The sequence below is a fragment of the Perissodus microlepis genome, chromosome 8, assembly GCF_051167445.1.
Source record: "Perissodus microlepis isolate ML-2025 ecotype Zambia chromosome 8, ASM5116744v1, whole genome shotgun sequence".
NCBI lineage: Eukaryota > Metazoa > Chordata > Actinopteri > Cichliformes > Cichlidae > Perissodus > Perissodus microlepis.
The window spans coordinates 24,961,996-24,977,521 of record NC_140468.1 but is presented as its reverse complement, the minus strand read 5'-3'; the positions used below and the strand labels follow the sequence as shown (position 1 = coordinate 24,977,521).

The window sequence follows — 15,526 nt, the reverse complement described above, 5'->3', positions numbered from 1 at the left end:
AAGTATTTGCACAGTAGATCATGTTGTTGTTCTTGTTATAGTTACTGCATGAACACATCTGACCAATCACGTCACTGCATTTGGCACTCATATCTCAAAGCGCACACTGGTACTGAATATAGACGTGGTAAAATAATAGTACTTTGTGAGAGACACATCTGTACGCCGCTCCAAGTCAGTCAGCTCTGTGAAATGATTTCTGTGTCGTCAGATGCTGTCCCAACAATGGTAAAATAGCCCCACTGACATGCTGAGATATGTATGAAAGCTTCAACTCTGGAATCTCCCCGCCGCTGCCTTCTCACGAGAATCGGATAAAACCAGAATCTCAAGTTTCTTCCTTTTCTTCTTCACAAACATCAGGACCAGCTTGTTTCACGTCCACGTTATTTTTTTCAGTGAACTCGTTCGGTTCGGTGTGTATATGTTACAAGTTCATATCTGAAAAATTCAGAATTTCGTGTCACTTTTTGCAACACACTCATCGTGTAATGGGCTTAATTCCTAAAATTCCTGTCGGTTCTGATTCAAGAATTGATATGATGCCACTTTTCGTCATTTTAGCAAGTCAAATAACAAAAAGTTTTCATGTCAGTGCTCCTGCATACGAGCTTGTGAGTGAAGCTTTGAAACGCATCACATTTATAAGTTATTCTTCTAAACTTTGTAGCCCAAAAAAACACCTGTTAGCCTTGAGAAACGTCTCTGTGTATCAGATATAAAGGTATACAGCCCAGCGCTGGTTACAGTCGATCCACGGAGGCAGGGCTTCTCTTAGGGCAGAAATAATATTACTAACTGCAAATCAGATGTTGATAAAGAGCCGTGCATGTTTTTCCTGCTTTTAACATCGTTCAGTGTGTCAGAAAGAAACGTATCTGTTCCTCTGCGAGGTTTCATAAAGCAGTAAAGAACAGTTTTTAAGGAATTTTATTTTTCATTTCGCAAAACATATTTGGGCCTTTGCGCTTTAAATTAACTGTCATTGTTGGCCTCATACAGATATATCTGTATCATCATATATGTTGTCTCATATACACCACAAAAAAATACAATTGGGGTAATTTTGGCTAAAATGCTGTCAGGTTATTTCAATAGATCTGTTGGCCCCAGCCTTGAAGGATCCAGTGTAATTTGGTTCTAGTTTGGGAGCTCGTATTACTTATTAAAAAGCTCATGCATAAACTACATTTCTTTATTTACATCCTGTTTTTTAAACAATCACATGCACAAAAGATGAGTAACTTCACCGAGGACAGGCCAAACGTGAGAGCAGCCCTTTCTAATCTGTTTAGTGGTGTTGGTGTCAGCAGCAGTGGTTAGTGTTGGTGGTATCTCTCTATAGAGTGTTCAGCACTGCTGTGTTAATATACGTTTTAATAAATGCTACGAGATATAATCAACACTAACATTCACAAAATAAATTTCTGCTGATTACGTCGTCAGTTTTAAAGCCTCATAGAAAAGGTGGTTGTCTCAGTGCTCAAGCAACACTTCGTTGCCTATATGCAGTTAAAGGGCAAACTAACAATTTTAACACATGGTGTCCTTTTTACTTTTCTGGTATCAGGGTTATCTCGGCTTTTTATTGCATATCACAGGTTTATCTAACTCATCGGATGAAATTGTGCAGTGTCAGCCCTTTGGCTTTCAGTTAAGTGTGCAGGCATTTAGTTGAAGGCTCAAACAGCTGTTCAATAACTAGGTGACTAGAATATGAATGAGTATGAATCTCTTTTTGTCAGGTGCCAACTCACTACAGGTTTTTCTTATAGGATTTTGAAAGGCTTTAGGACAGGGGTGAGCAACTCCAGGCCTCAAGGATCCTGCAGGTTTTAGATCTCACCCTGGGTCAAAACACCTGAATCAAATGATTAGTTCATTACTAGGCCTCTGGAGAAGTTCAGGACATGTTGAGGAGGTAATTTAGCCATTTAAATCAGCTGTGTTGGATCAAGGACACATCTTAAACCTGCAGGACACCAGCCCTCGAGGCCTGGAATTGCCCACCCCTGATTCAGGATAATACAGTTAGCCTGGAGGTGACTGAGAAGTGACACAATTTTCACAATTTAAGCTCTCTGATGCCACAGAAGATGTAGTAGATGAAGAAAGTTGTCTGTTAAACTTCAATGCTTGGCTGAATCTGAGTGAAAAGCCCAGCAATGTGAGACTGTGTTTACGTAACAGCCTGTCGGCAGAAAATATAACTGCATATTATCCACAGAAGATTGGAAATTAACACTAATATTTACAGAGTAATCTGACCCAACAGAAGCATGTAGATGGAGAATAACATGCGATTCTGCCAGTGCAACAAAAACGTGAGACATTTCAAGGACAATGATTCAATTCAATTCAATCCAATTCAATTTTATTCATACACAAATCGCAGCAACAGTCGTGTCAAGGTGCTTTATATTGTACGGTTAGATCCTACAATAATACATTCAGAGAAAAACCCAACAATCATATGACCCCCTATGAGCAAGCACTTTGGCGACAGTGGGAAGGAAAAACTCCCTTTTAACAGGAAGAAACCTCCAGAAACCTCAGGGAGGGGCGGGGCCATCTGCCGCAACCGGTTGGGGAGAGATTCCCCTGGCTCCAACTCAACCTGTGATTTAAACCAGTGCCCAATTCTTTTTAATGTTGAGACTGATCGCTGGTTTGCACCTTGTGGTGAACCCTCTATATTTACTCTTGTGGCATCTCGATTTACCATAGGTGTGGATAATGATTTACAGACATCCTAAAGAGTGTTATCCACGTTTTTTTTTTAACCATGGAACGAATCCTGTGATCATTCATCCATTATTTTTGTCTTCTGCAGATGTTTGCAGATGTCTTTTTTTTTTTTTTTTTTTATCTTAGTAAGTACACATTAACTCTTTTAGAATGAACTAAAATGTTTATTAAGCCATTAATCTTCCTACAGTCCATTGTAGTCAAAGGGAAGCCTGATTAACCTAAAGTGGGCTCATTTAGCCACATGTTGTGCCATGACCACATCAGGCATATACGTCTCATATTCTAACGTTTTCCTGTGTAACTAATAAAAATATCTATAACATAGGTTACTTATCAAGTAGGGGTGGGCGATATAAACGATATATGATAGAAACTAGTGATGGGTCAGTCGCGAACGAAATGGCTCTTAGAGCCGGTTCTTTGACGTGAACGACGCGAGCCGGCTCCTTATCCAAGCCGTGGGTTTTTTTTTTTTCTTTCTCTCACCCTCTCTCTCGCACTTTTTTTCCGCTTCACTCAGCATGCCCCCCTGGGAAGAGGGGGGGAGGGGCGGTAGTTACACTCAGTAGCACAGGAACAGAGCAGGAGAGAGAGAGAGAAAGAGAGCCAGGGACAACAACGTCACATTAGAAAGGTATAGTAATCATCCACAACTATTTTCAGTTGTGGATGATAAAGGATTCAGAAAGTTTATTCATGCAGGTCCATATGACAGAGAATATGCATCTTCTTTTTGTTTTCATATTATAATTTATATTTAATTGTGTTGTGGTTTGCTGTGTTTTGTGTTGTTTCACTTTAAATTTGTAAAAGGAAAAAGCTGAAAATTTAAATAGTTAAAAGTTGAAATCTGAATAGTTGATTTTTGTATTATATGATTTATTTATTACATTTTATGTGGAGTGAATAAATAAAAGTATATTTACGGTGGCCCCTACAGACAAAGCACATACAAAGACGTACGAACTCCGAAGCACGTACAAACCCTGAAGCACGTACAAACTCCAAAACACGTAAAAACTCCAAAACACGTAAAAACACGTACAAACTCCAAAACACGTAAAAACACGTACAAACTCCGAAGCACGTACAAACTCCAAAACACGTAAAAACTCAGAAGCACATAAAAACTCAAAACGCGTACAAAAGACAACAGAAGTGCTCCAGGATGCTAGGGGCAGTGTTGAGCTTTTGTTACCTAGTGGCTACACAAGCCAGCAAGTACCAACGACCGGATTTGGTGTGTGGTAATAACAGGTAAATGAACTTTTTTTTTTTTAAATTATTTGACTATATATGAATGCTTGTGTGTAAATACACAAACAATACACATATGCTTTCATGCTTTCAATTGTGTAATTTAAGTGATCTAGGTAGCTCTGTTTTGGAAGTTCAGTTCATGCTAGAAATGTGTTTTGGAGTTTGTATGTGCTTTTTGGAGTTTGTACGTGTTTTGTCTCTAGGGGCCACCGCATATATTTTTATATAAACATATATAAATAAAACCACTTTTTTTTTACATTAGTAATTCCTTTTGTGCATAATTTTATATTATTGTTAATAATAAATTAATTAAAGCAACAAAACAACCTGAAGAGCCGGTTCGGAGCCGAAAGAGCCGGCTCTTTTTACTGAGCCGGACCGTAAGAGCCGGTTCTCTAAAAAGAGCCGGAAATCCCATCACTAATAGAAACGATATAAATTTGGTCAACGCTAGAGATTTTGACTATACCGCTCTATCGCGATAGCGCATGTTGATGATGTCATCAAGCTGCGCCTGTTTTGGTCGAAAGCATCGCAGCGGCTAAAACCATTATCATCTGCAAATTATGCCGACAGTCATAGCAAAGAGATGAAGCACTTTTGAAATATGGGGAAAGCCAAAACCTGCGCTTCCTCCACTTCCGTAACATTGATTCATTAATGTTGAATTCTCTCGCAGCTGTTCTATTCCCATGTTGTTGCAGTATATTAATAACTAACCTTGTATTGTGGATGAATGATCTCAGTTGTTCTCCTGACTGAAGTTTGGCCCGTGTATAGCATCCTGCTATGCAATTGCATTTGTCCCTGACCACCAGAATCCCTCACGTTAACTTTTATCGAGTGGAAAAAAAGTTGGTGTTCATCCTCCAGCTTCACTGTGCTGTTATGCTAACATAGCTGTGTCGCTAGCAATCACGTAGCACAACATTATATACCAGGTAGTCCAACTTCAGTAACCCTGCAAACGCCACTGCTGTTTAGTTTTCTGTCTTCATTTATGTTGGAAGTGGTAGCAGAGCTGTACGTTTTAATTAGTTTCAAAAATCTCTCAGAACATGGTATGTCATGTTTAGGTGGAAACTAGCGAGCTAACTTCCTGCTAACTTCTAACTCCGTTAAATTTAATAACTTCTGTTTTCATGGATGCCTGGATGTTAAACTTAATTGTTACACCTGGTAAAGCAGCAACGCTGATCACTTTATTAAAGATGAAAGAATTTAGACCGTTTTTAACTCTGTGTTCTTTGACTTTGGGACCTGAAATGGACGGAGTTTTGGACCCAGATTACTCCGCGAAGCTCCTCACTACGGCAGCCGTAATGCTCTGACAATCCATCAAGCAGTGCTTACCGAAGTTGTACTAAAACATTTTTTAACAGATTTCTGCACGCCCAAATCGGTTCGAGATCAGTAAGCACAACCAGAATTCATACATAAGGCACACTCTCGATTTTTGAGAAAATTAAAGGATTTTAAGTGTGCCTTATAGTGTGGAAAATACGTTATACAGAAGAAATGAATATATCGCGATATATATCGTTCCCGCATATGCTTCAAATTATATCGCGATATGAATTTTAGGCCATATCGCCCAGCCCTATTATCAAGTCATATTTCACATCATGAACATATAAAACTGTCTATACGATTTTTTTTTTTTTTTTTAATAAATAAAATTGCATCTTTCATTTCAAATGTGGCATAAAGGGCAAAAATGATAAAAATTGCGTCACTGCCCAAAGATTTCCTTGCACAACTATCAGTTTGTCTTTAAGGGAATATTCTGTGTCCTCACTACGTGATACTAACTGCACACTCACACAACTAATATCAGCTTAACAGTAACACTAAATGTTGTTCCTGCAGCTTTGTCATGGCATCCACTTTGCATCGCTTGTCTCTCTGCCGTATTCGTCTTTAATCTCACTGTGCTGAGAAACTGCCAAATACTCAGAAAAGCAGAACTATCGCTTCAAGCTTCTAACACTTTCAGAAATATTACGGCTGTTTGTATATAAATTTGATTTGGATGCAGATATATGTGTAATGAAAAACAAAACACCTGCAGATAAAAATCACCTGTTCTGTCAGCTTTGTGGATTTTATCAGTCAATCTTGTTATTTGTATTAGTTTAATATTATTATCAATGCTTAAAAGCTCAGGGTCAAATATCTGCAGTTGTTTTGTTAACATAGGCTTTCTTCATTACTCTGTGTGGGTGTGCGTGTGTATGCGTGTGAGCCTGTATTTGCATCATATTTAAACATATCTAAGCACATGGAAAGCCTTGTTGTGTTTTAACATTGTCTGTTTTTCTCCTCCTCAATGCTTGTAGAGATTTTACGTTGCCACGTCTCGGCAGCTAAAGCGTCTGGAGTCGGTCAGCCGCTCTCCCATATACTCCCATTTCTCTGAGACCATCACTGGCTGTAGTGTAATCCGAGCATATGGCAGGCACTCTGCCTTTGTTCTGATGAGTGATATCAAACTGGATGAGAACCAAAAGAGTTACTACCCTGGTATAGTGTCAAACAGGCAAGTATCCTGCTCCAGCAGAGAAGCAGCTGTGTTCCAGTCTTGAGTTCTTGTGTCGCTCTGTGCACAGCCACTGCATGTAAAAATTCTGCGTCTCTGTTTGACTGATTCTTTCTGCTTTGAATTTTGTTTCAAATTGTCACAATTATGGCTGCACATAATCTGTTACTTATGGAGCCCCTAAAGTTCTATAAGGTGGGTTTTTTAAAAATCTCATTGTCTCGTGTGCACAAATGGCGAATATCTAGTGTTTATAACTATAGGAAGGTAAGGAGTACTCATGCTCAAAGACATCTTCTCTTCTATTCAGCCTTAAATTTGAGTGACAAGATGAGAAAATCAATCCTGCTCGTGTCTATAGGTTTATTATGGTTAACTACAATGACTGTTTAAACTCAAATTGCACAGTGAAATTTTGTTAGCTTCTAACAAAGCTTAGCAAATCGTTTGCACCTGTGTGCAGCTTTTATGATAAGCTAAGCTAACTGGGTGTAGCATAGGTAATATTCAACTCAATTCAATTTTATTTATATAGCGCCAAATCAACAACAATCGCCTCAAGGTGCTTTATATTGTAAGGTAGACCCTACAATAATAGATACAGAGAAAAACCCAACTATCATTTGACCCCCTGTGAGCAAGCACTTTGGCGACAGTGGGAAGTAAAAACTCCCTTTTAACAGGAAGAAACCTCCAGCAGAACCAGACTCAGGGAGGGGCGGGGCCATCTGTTGGGGTGAGAGAAGGAAGACGGGATAAAATACATGCTGTGGAAGAGAACCAGAGATTAATAACAAGTATTATTCAATGCAGAGAGGTCTATTAACACATAGTGAGAAAGGTCAAGGTCAATATCAAAGTTCTCACCTGATCCTTTTTTTAAAAAAAAGCAGATTTTCTAACATCTGTCCGTCTTATTGGAAAGATGGCGTTAATGTGAAACACTGTCTGAGTGCAAAGAGTGAAAAGCACAAAAGGAATTCACACACTGTCTATACACACATAAGAAAATATACTGTACTTACTATAGTGTTGCTCCACAATAAAGAATATTTCTAAAACTTGTGGCTCTATCAGTGGCACTGCCCCTTGTATCCCAGTAATGAGTATAAGTCATTATTGTCGTAACATGAGGTGCTGAATTATCCCGTGTTTTAGTTTCTCAGGTGTTCTTAAGGTCAACTGTATCTGCTGTTTTACAGGTGGCTCGGAGTGCGAATTGAGTTCATTGGAAACTGCATTGTGTTGTTTGCTGGCCTGTTTGCGGTGACAGGAAAGGACAGTCTTAGTCCCGGCCTCGTGGGTCTGTCGGTGTCCTATGCTCTACAGGTACTACTACAGCTATTACAAGAATATGATCTAGATATCTCATTTAACCAGTAATAATGTCACTTTATAGCATTTTTTATATTTATAATGCTTTCTCAGTAAAGCTGCAGTCACTGGTATTTTTACCATGGATCAAATCAGTATTTTATCCTCTTTTAGCCTATTGTTTGCTTGAAATATAGAAATAGAAATATAGATTTAATTGAATGAAGTTATATGTGAATAAGTCTTCATATTGTAAGTTCAGCTCTTTAGTATCTAGTTGAGCTGCTTCACGTTCATGTGAAGGGCCTACTTGTTTTCTGCTCAATTTAAAACTTTTTCCTTTTCATTTTGTCTCAATGTCTTTTATGTAAGTCATTTTTTATTTACAAGGCTCTGGAAGTTGTTTTGCTTTGCCTTACTTTGCTGTAGTGGACACACAGTATCCCTTATTGTAAATTTCTGGAATGTTTCATAAGGCATTGTTTCAATAGGTGACCATGTCTTTGAACTGGATGGTGCGGATGACTTCAGAGCTGGAGAACAACATAGTAGCAGTGGAGAGAGTGAAGGAGTACTCTGAGACCAAGACAGAGGTATGTCATGAATATTTCCCTTTAAGCACCTTTCTAATACTCTGTGAAGATGGGACTGTTCATGTGTTTGCTTTTAAAGTGGTGTTGGCTTTGTGCTACGGTTAAAATGTAGGAATTTAGCCACGTTAAAAAAAAAAACCTGCCTTGTTGCTCAACTCTGCAACACAAGACCTATAAACTGTAACTAGTTCCAGAAATGTTAGCTTACCTGCTGCCAACAAGGGCCCCTCTGTTGCAGAGAAACAGGGCACTTATACTGTACAGAGTGTACTTTTTCAGTAGCCATCACAGAAAGTGCCCCTTCTGTGCATTAGTTGGTGTAGCTGGTATTGAAAGCCTCTGTTTGAAGCATCCGGTGCATCCCAGAGGTGAAATAAATATTTGGCAGCTCCGAGCGGCTGTGCAAAGAAGTACAGCTCTCTGACTTCTTAGCCTGATAAACAAATCCGTTCTGGTCCAAGCCAAATAGGCTAATGAGTTGCTCAGAAAGTTTTCCTACCATGAAGAGCTGTGTTTGTGTTTACAGGCCCCCTGGGAGGTGGAGGACAAGAAGCCCCCACCTGAATGGCCCATGCAGGGGAATGTGGAGTTCAACGACTACAGCGTTCGGTACCGAGAGGGACTGGACCTCGTTCTGAAGGACATCACGCTAAAAGTCAAGGGAGGAGAGAAGGTGTGGGGAGGATATGCCGAGATGATTTATTTATCAGTGCAGAATAATGGCTCAGTGGGGTGTTCAACACAACTCCGTGTGTTTCTGCGCAGATCGGTATCGTAGGTCGTACGGGGGCCGGCAAGTCTTCGATGACGCTCTGCCTCTTCAGATTGCTGGAAGCTGCGGGAGGCGAGATCACCATCGACAACGTGAAGATATCAGAGATAGGCCTGCACGACCTGCGGTCTAAACTCACCATCATTCCACAGGTACGACTGTCAAATTCTGCCTCAATGAAGCACCTGTATGTTTGAAAAGGATTATATGTCAGTATTTGTGCTAATAATCTTAATTTTTCAATGAAATATGTACAGTTTAGATCTCATACATCAACAGGAAAAAAACTAAACTAAATGATTCAGAGTAGTAATTACAGTATAAAAAGCATCCATTTACTTCTAACACTTATTAGGGTCTGGTATAACTCAAGGACCAAATCTTTTAAGCCAATGCGGACATAGCGCAGTTAATATTATTCAGTGTGATGTGATATCTGCTACTGCTGTCTCAAGCTCTATATTCCACTATCTCTAGTCGGGAAACATCTGAAATCACCAGTCAAACAGCCCCCTGTGAGCAGCCACTTGGCAACAGTGGGAAGGAAAAGCTCCCTTTTAACAGGAAGAACCAGGCCATCTGCCCCTCCCTGAGCCTGTTATTGTAAAAATGTTATTGTAAAAATTGTTCAAAGATTATGTGAAAACAGCTTGAGTCACATAAACGGGGTTATTTAGATTGTTGTTATGTTGACTGAGGCTCTGGAGACTGCTAATTCTTAATTTAGTTGCTGATCTGTCTGTCTGCTGTAAACTAAAGCTAGTGCTTTGCACCTTACCAGTGATACCCACCCTGCCACTCTGTAGCATCGAATAACATCAGAGTGAGAGCCTAGCTGAATGTCCATCTGTCGGTTTTCCTTTCCAGCCAGGGTTGTGGTAGCTTATTCCTGCTCACCTGTGTTTCTGTGTTTGCCTCAGGAGCCTGTGCTGTTCTCTGGGACACTGAGGATGAACCTGGACCCTTTTGAGAAGTACAGCGATGAAGAGGTGTGGAAAGCCCTGGAACATTCTCACCTCCACAAGTTTGTCAGTAACCAGGCAGCAAAACTGGACCTCGAATGTTCAGAGGGAGGAGAGAACCTCAGGTACGTTCAAAGACAAAGAAGCACGGTGAACAAGGCTTGTCTGTAAATGCTGTTTTATTTATTGGATTTTGGTGTCTCCAGTGTGGGCCAGAGGCAGCTAGTGTGTTTAGCTCGAGCCCTCTTGAGGAAGACCAGGATCCTCATCCTGGATGAAGCTACTGCTGCTATCGACCTGGAGACAGATGACCTCATCCAATCCACCATCAGGACTCAGTTTGAAGACTGCACCGTCTTCACCATTGCACACAGACTCAACACAATAATGGATTACACAAGGTTAGTACCTTACTGATTACTTTGAAGGGAAAATGCACCACCTGCTTTTCCTTTTTTCTGTCATATATTTATATGTACTGTTACAATGGTGAACGCTCATAGACGATGGATATCCTTAGTATGGTCATCTCAGGAACAAAACTGTGGTTGTAGCCGACCTGCTGTTCAACTCTTCTTTTTTGCAAGGGAGAGCCATTCTTATCATCCTTGGCTTAAAGGGAGGATGCCCTCAAAGAGAATGTGGCTAAAAGATCTATTATTCATTATTTTGAATCATGCAAAGCTACTCTAGTCAGGTCCCAGGGGCAGAAATGGGCCACTTTAAAACTATTTTAGAAATAGCTGCTCATTATTTTGAAGTAAGTGAGATTTTTAGAACTGTAACACACAATACTGATGCTTTTCTACCAAAAGCAAAGTAGGAGTAAATTTGATAATGTGATGTGTGTGTAAAAGAAAATAAGAATGTACTGATTTAAAACCTGTATAGGTCTTGTGAATGAATCATACTCTCTTCCTCTCTTCTTACAGAGTGCTGGTGTTGGACAAGGGACGGATAGCTGAGTTTGATACTCCTACAAACCTTATATCTAAGAGAGGAATCTTCTACGGCATGGCTAAAGATGCAGGACTGGCACAGTAGAACTGCCTTTTTGTCCCAATGTTGTAAACCAGAGTCTGGAATTCAGCTCAGTTCACTTCAGTCTGAGTCTGTTTGAAACCTGGCAGTGGAACTGAAGAATACTTTCTGTGTGCACTTGTTATCATTTTCAGGAACCTTATTGCTCTCTTTGAATGAAGCCTGAGCTCCTCTGCAGACTTGGGTCATTTAGCACTTGCAAGTAGTTGCAGCGTCTGTCAAAAACACATCAGGACATAAACAAATGTTTCAGTAGGAAGTTTCTGGCTCTGATTGTCCTGCAAGTAAAAAAAGCCATAAGTGCAAATGTCATTTGAGCCAAGTCTGCTCTCTAGTGCCTTCTGCCAGTGGGATAAAGAAAGCCAGTGAATGTATCGTTTTCTAATCGGCTCTCTGCTGCAAAACAAACAACACGACAACAAAAAAAGGAGGACCTTTTTAATTTCATATTTTCTACAAAGAAGAATAATGTGCCACTGTACCTTTCACATGAGAAAAACCCTACATTTTTGTGATGAACCCACTTATTTTTGTACTGCACTATTATTTAAGCTACTTTTAAAGAATTGTCTTATCTAGGGAAGTGTGCTCAGTTACTTATGTGATTCTTCTGTGAACCAAATCTATAAAAACTTGAATTATGTACCACCAAAATATGAAATATGAAAATGCCTTTATATATAAAAAAAGGAAGAACGAAATTGTTGTGCTGTCTTTAAATGGTGCTGGGGTATAAAACCTTCTGATTTTTGTTTCTGCTTATTGAAGTCATGGTTCCAGATGGGATTGTCATTTGCATGCCAAAGGGTCAAATATGATATGACTTTAACATTTTACAATCAAGATATTTGCTTTTTATGTTAAAGAGGCTCTTTGGGGTTTATTTTGTTTTAGCCATATGTCTGATTTTAAAAAAAATGCTGCCTTTCAAATGAAAACCTTTACGTTTTTCCACTTGGGTGTGGAACCTTTATCCTAGATGGGTTGCTGTGACCTCGTGGATGCTAAGAGATTAATGTGCTCTGTTGTTAGTTTGGGCACATAACAGGTTTGTTGTAAACTGGTTATTCTAGCCCAGGTGTGTCAAACATAAGACCCAGAGGACTATATTAACTATATTTTCTTAAGAGCCACCACAACCCTATCTGCAGTTTTACCCATATATTTCTTACAAGTCCAAAGAGCCTTTCTGAACTTCTTTCATTTTCTACAGCAACTTCTCTGTGATGCAGAAAAACCTGAATTATAGAGGGCCTTAATTTGTGCAGCTAAAGTTCTGGGAAGGGAAGCTTCACTGGTTGCGGCGAAAGTTGTTGTTTGGCGCTATGGAAATGAATGAATTGGTCCAACCCACTTAAGGTCAAAGTGGGCTGCATGTGGCTGAGATGAGTTTGACATCCCTCCACTAACCCAATACTGAAACTGAACGGCTTGTTGGAAGATTGACTTGTTTTTTGTTTATCTGAAGAATGTATTTAGAATTACTCATATTTTAAGTCCAGCCAATCCTGCTTACCAAGTCTAAAATGTCACACATTCATATCAAGTCGTCTTCTTGTTGGTTGCAAGTCGTCACATACTCACACACTGAAGAACATTTCATAACAGAAACACAACAGAAAAACCTGAAGAAAATAAAACATAATGCGTATCTGAAAGGTTACCATCATCTTTTGGGACATTTGTGATAAAGATTTAATAAATCATCAGTAATGAAAACGCCATTGCAAGAAAATGTATCATATCAGCTTCTGCAGGAGTCTTTGTTTAGTGTCTGATTCTAGTTAATCTCAAAACATCCACCAGATTCAGGGTGACCGTCGAGGGCTGGTGTCCACCTGAATCAAATGATTAGTTCATTACCAGGCCTCTGGAGAACTTCAAGACATGTTGAAGAGGTAATTTAGCCATTTAAATGAGCTGTGTTGGATCAAGGACACATCTAAAACCTCGAGGCCTGGGATTGCCCACCCCTGGTCTAGGGTTAGGGGTTGGGTTAAAGCCCACCCCTTTAAACAACCAAACAGAAAAGCCTTTAAAAAAAACAAAATATTAATAGGTTTTAAAAAAGGATGGTTTAATTCTTGGGTTTTTCTACCAGATGAGAGTTCTTCGAGGACCTTATTTGTAGAATTTAGGAGTAGTATGTAAGTGGGAACTTTTTGTGTGCACATACATGCAAATGTACCAATTATATACTACTCACATGGGTTGAAGTGTGCAACTAATTTTTCTTCCACATTTTTGTGGGGATATTTATTGGCAAAGATAATAAAAGACACCCAGAAAGTTCTTTTAAAGTTACCAGCACCAGGGTCAATCCGTTTGGAACTCGGGAATACAGGTGTGGTAGAATGAATTATATGAAGTGAAACTTGTTAGAGTTAACCTTTAACCAAAGGTTGCATTTACCTGATAAAAAGGGATGCAGACGGGACTTTCAGAATATCTTACACAGCGGCCTAAAAATCCAAATGGGGTCTCAGTGGTCACAGGGATTACTGCTTTGGAAGGCAAATCAGTTCTATAATTGGTTATGTGACTCTGGAGGAGCCTTAGTTTAAAAAATGTATGCTGATGATGTCCAGAGGGTTGTTCCATTCAAGTTGTGGCTAATGAATCATTCCCATGTAGCCTTGTAGTCAGTACAGATTTCTTAAATTAGATCTTTTACATATTTGTAATTTTTTTTCAGGTAAAACAAAACAAGACTGTTTCAGTTGTGCTTTGTGTGAATGTCATTTATACAGTGATGCAGCAAAGTTTGTTTTTTTTTTACAATTAAGAAGAGACACTGTTGCAAATCACCAGTTTTTGGGGGGTAATCTACCTAACGTTAGTGCCAGTCATTATGTAATTATTCCAACCATCCACTAGAGTGTGCTCACACTCAGTCAGCAAGCCAGGAAAGTGACTGTTGCCCCAACTTCTTCACTTAAAACTGAAGGAACTTGTGTGTCTTCCTTGATGTATCCTAACAGGCAAAAATATGGTAATTTTACTACAGTGCTGGTAGAAACTAGTACAAAAATACAATAGATTAAAATCTAATAAGACAAGAGAGTTAATGTAAGAGCTTTCCTAAGTGTGGATCGAGAGGGATTTGTTGCTTTTTCTATTGTTTTATACATTGATTCTGTGGATATGTTATTGGAAATTGGGTTGGCTGTTCTCAGAACTGATTGGGGATTAAGAGAAAGTAGGAAGAGAGACCATGACAGGGCAAAGAAGAGAAGTTCACCTTAGATTCCTTACAGCAAGATGTCTCTTGCCCCACACACAGAAACACTGCAGTTAACATTTCTGTGTTTTTCCCTGGTACACACCTTTCTTTGTCTCCAACATGCTAAAACTGATAAATGTTGATAGGGCGGCATGAATGAAAGCTGTGCTGCCAGCTTCCTTAAAAGGGTCCCTGCCTATTGGCACAGATGTACAGAATCGGACCCAGAGGTGAGAGGAAGATTAAAAACAACTTTAGCACAACAGTGACACAGCAAGAAGGTTTGAGTGTTATTTTTTGATGCCTTGTCAGAATGTTGCTCAGTATTGCTCAATATCGGAGTACCAGACAGAGCAAGATGTTCTTTTGATATGTCTAGGCCACCCACAGATGTCAGGAAATTCATAGAAGAGGCCTAGATTTTTGAGAAATGCATAACTGGTTTTAAATTGAAAAATGAATAGGCTGGCATTAGTCATATTTTACTGTAATATAAAGCTAGAGTCAGTTTCCTGGTAGCTTCTTTTGGCATATACACTATAGGTGTGTAGGTGGGGGTGGCTGCATATATAAGACTCAGTCCATTTACCATTTGTAAATGAGGGGCCACAACATTAAAACCACTGAAGGGGACAAGCACTGATAATCTTGTTGCAATACAAAGTTTTGAAAGAAAACCTTGGGTCCTAGTGTTTGTGTCGGTGCTTACACCCTACCTAAACATTTTTGGTCAAATTCCACTCTGTTGCTACTCGGGGTCAATGCAGACCACCACTGCAAAAATATACCCAGAAACTGTTTGAGGTTTTCCAACGTATCAGCCTAGCAGGACAGAGTAGACATTACTCTCTGACTCAACTCATCTTGTGACATGGACGGAGCCACAGCCTGTAGCCCTGGTTCAACTTTACCTAATATTGCCGCAGCACCATGTGTAGACTCCTTTGATGTAGCATTACTGCTATTGATATTTCACATTCTGTTGACAAGTTTAGTTAAGTGCTTTTTCTAATTACTGTGCAGAGATTGCCGCTCTCTTATTTCCCTAAAGGTCGCCACAGCAGATGG

General features: G+C 39.6%; 1 protein-coding gene across 3 annotated transcripts in view; it reads left to right on the top strand.

The window, feature by feature from the left end:
- abcc3 (ATP-binding cassette, sub-family C (CFTR/MRP), member 3) overlaps positions 1-11,936 on the top strand; it is a 64,598-nt gene extending 52,662 nt beyond the window's left edge. For all 3 annotated transcript variants that reach the window (XM_084938367.1, XM_084938366.1, XM_084938365.1), the window contains exons 24-31: positions 6,354-6,553; positions 7,756-7,882; positions 8,359-8,460; positions 8,987-9,133; positions 9,226-9,384; positions 10,153-10,319; positions 10,401-10,595; positions 11,127-11,936. In XM_084938367.1, coding sequence (XP_084794493.1) covers positions 6,354-6,553; positions 7,756-7,882; positions 8,359-8,460; positions 8,987-9,133; positions 9,226-9,384; positions 10,153-10,319; positions 10,401-10,595; positions 11,127-11,238 — 1,209 coding nt within the window. In that variant the 3' untranslated portion in view covers positions 11,239-11,936. The remainder of the gene's footprint in view (positions 1-6,353; positions 6,554-7,755; positions 7,883-8,358; positions 8,461-8,986; positions 9,134-9,225; positions 9,385-10,152; positions 10,320-10,400; positions 10,596-11,126) is intronic.
- The last annotated feature ends 3,590 nt before the right edge of the window (positions 11,937-15,526 follow it).